Raw genomic sequence first — 2,034 nt, 5'->3', positions numbered from 1 at the left:
ACAGCTCCCAGCACCCCTCAGCACCCCTCAGGCGGTCCCTTCGGGCTTTCGTGTGTCCCCCTGTTCTGCCCCCGTCATCAGCCCATTTTTGGCACACGCCCCGCCCTCTGCCCTGCCATCGACCAGGAAGAAAAGGTACTTTTCTGGCTGCTGCGAGCCGCACGAGCACGAGCCACACAACTCCACATGCTGCGTCAGCTTCTCCCCTCGCACCCAATCTCCAAGGATCTTGCCATTCCAGTGACACTGGATTCAATGCACCCAGATCAGCGCAATGGCGGCCCCGACGACTGCACAGAGCCTTCAGCCCGCCCCCCCCCCTGACTCAAACAGAGAGATTCGCGGCCCCGTCACAGACGCCTGCCCACCCCATATTGACTGCCGTCGTCGCCGTCAGAGGTACGCAGCAGAGCCACCCTCTTTGCCATCGCTGCTGGGCTTCGTTCCGGGCGCCACGGGATGTGGGCGGTGGGGGCGATCCGATCTGGCAAGCCCCGGCGCCACAGCCTGCTCCTGCGATGGGGGGTTTGCTGAGCGCCCTCTACCCAGAATAGATGCATCCCGCGCATTGCTGTTTTTGTTCCGAAGCCTGATGGTAAGGACGATGATACAGTAGTTGGCGCTGCTGACAGCTGTCCGGCCGAAATATGTTCACTCGAGCCCCTTTACTGCTGCCTTGACGCACACGTCAGGTGTATTAGGTACCTTGACCACCACCACCCACGTACCTTGGCTTCGACTCGAGCGGTACTGGAGCGCATTCGAGGTACTGGGCCTTTCACTGTGCGTTGGATATTCCCACAGCCGTATTCTTCCTGAGCCTGGAGGTTTGTAGGAAAGCGTTGAAAAGGAGTTCAATGGCACCTACAAGAAACCCACCATTTAATTTACCATCCGATTTAGGCAGAAAAGTCTGTTGTACGCAAGAATGAAGACCAAAAGGCCATGGCAAGATGCCTGACTGGGAGCAAATCATTTCAGGACTAGAGGAACATCATGCGAAGAGGAGTCCGTCAGGCTGTGTTTCCCTGCAGAGCTTAATGCGGTTGCTTGTCTGCACATTGGAATCCGAATGTGTCATATGGATGGATAGGAGAAATCCGTACTGTTATTGCACCTCGCGTATAATTCTTGCCATAACGTACCTAGATGCATTTGTCTCCGTCTCAAGCGTCACCGTCTCAAGCGTCAAGCCTATATTGAGCCAACCTGGGGTAGGCAAGCTATAGCCCCACCTGGCCAGCCACAGCGCCACAGACCCAGTGGCACTCGAAAAAGCACCGATCCATGACGATGACGCTACATGCACCGCCGGCTGAGCCTCACGTTCGACAATGCTAAAAAGAAGGACGAGGCTGACCTGGACAACCACGAGGCCGCATGCAAGAACGCGCGTTCAAAGTTGACAAGTGCACGGCGACACACAAGTAGCATTGTAGCAACATAGCCGCCCGACACGACAGTCCGACACGACGCCGACACGCCTCCGACGCGAGTCCAAAGGCATGACGTCCCCCATGGGCAAGCCTCTCATGCGCATACCCTACACCGAGCTCTTTGCGCCGCCGACCCTGATCCCCCGCAACGCAAACACCCTCCCCGGCGCCGTCGCCGCCCTCACGCGCTTCCTGACGGCGCCGGTCGCCGATGGACGGTCGCCGACGACCGTCATCCTGTCGGGCGCCGGCCTCTCCGTGTCGAGCGGCCTCGCCGACTATCGCGGCGCCAAAGGCACGTACCGCGTCAACAAGACGTACCGGCCCATCTACTACCACGAGTTTCTCGCGAGCCATGAGGCCCGCAAGCGCTACTGGGCCCGCAGCTTCCTCGGCTGGCCCTCGCTGCAGCGGGCCCGCCCCAACGCCGGCCACCGCGCCATCGCGGAACCTCGGCGGCACCACGGACAGCAGCAGCAGCAGCAGCAGCAGCAGCAGCACCGGCTCGGCCTCGGCCTCGTCAGCGCGTCATCACCAGAACGTCGATAGCTTCCACCCGCAGGCCCACCCGCACATGCCGACCTCGAGCTCCACGGCT

At 60.3% G+C, this 2,034-nt stretch overlaps 1 protein-coding gene across 1 annotated transcript; it reads left to right on the top strand.

Moving 5' to 3' along the window:
• Window positions 1–1,517: 1,517 nt before the first annotated feature.
• On the top strand, window positions 1,518–1,985 carry VDBG_06748 (silencing information regulator; the record flags this gene model as incomplete). The annotated part of the gene is made up of 1 exon (XM_003003140.1): window positions 1,518–1,985. The coding sequence occupies one exon, from the start codon at window positions 1,518–1,520 to the stop codon at window positions 1,983–1,985; it is 468 nt and encodes a 155-aa protein (XP_003003186.1).
• Window positions 1,986–2,034: the final 49 nt, after the last annotated feature.

This window comes from Verticillium alfalfae, genomic scaffold, assembly GCF_000150825.1.
Source record: "Verticillium alfalfae VaMs.102 supercont1.8 genomic scaffold, whole genome shotgun sequence".
Taxonomy (NCBI): Eukaryota; Fungi; Ascomycota; class Sordariomycetes; order Glomerellales; family Plectosphaerellaceae; genus Verticillium; species Verticillium alfalfae.
This window is presented reverse-complemented; position numbering and strand designations above follow the sequence as displayed.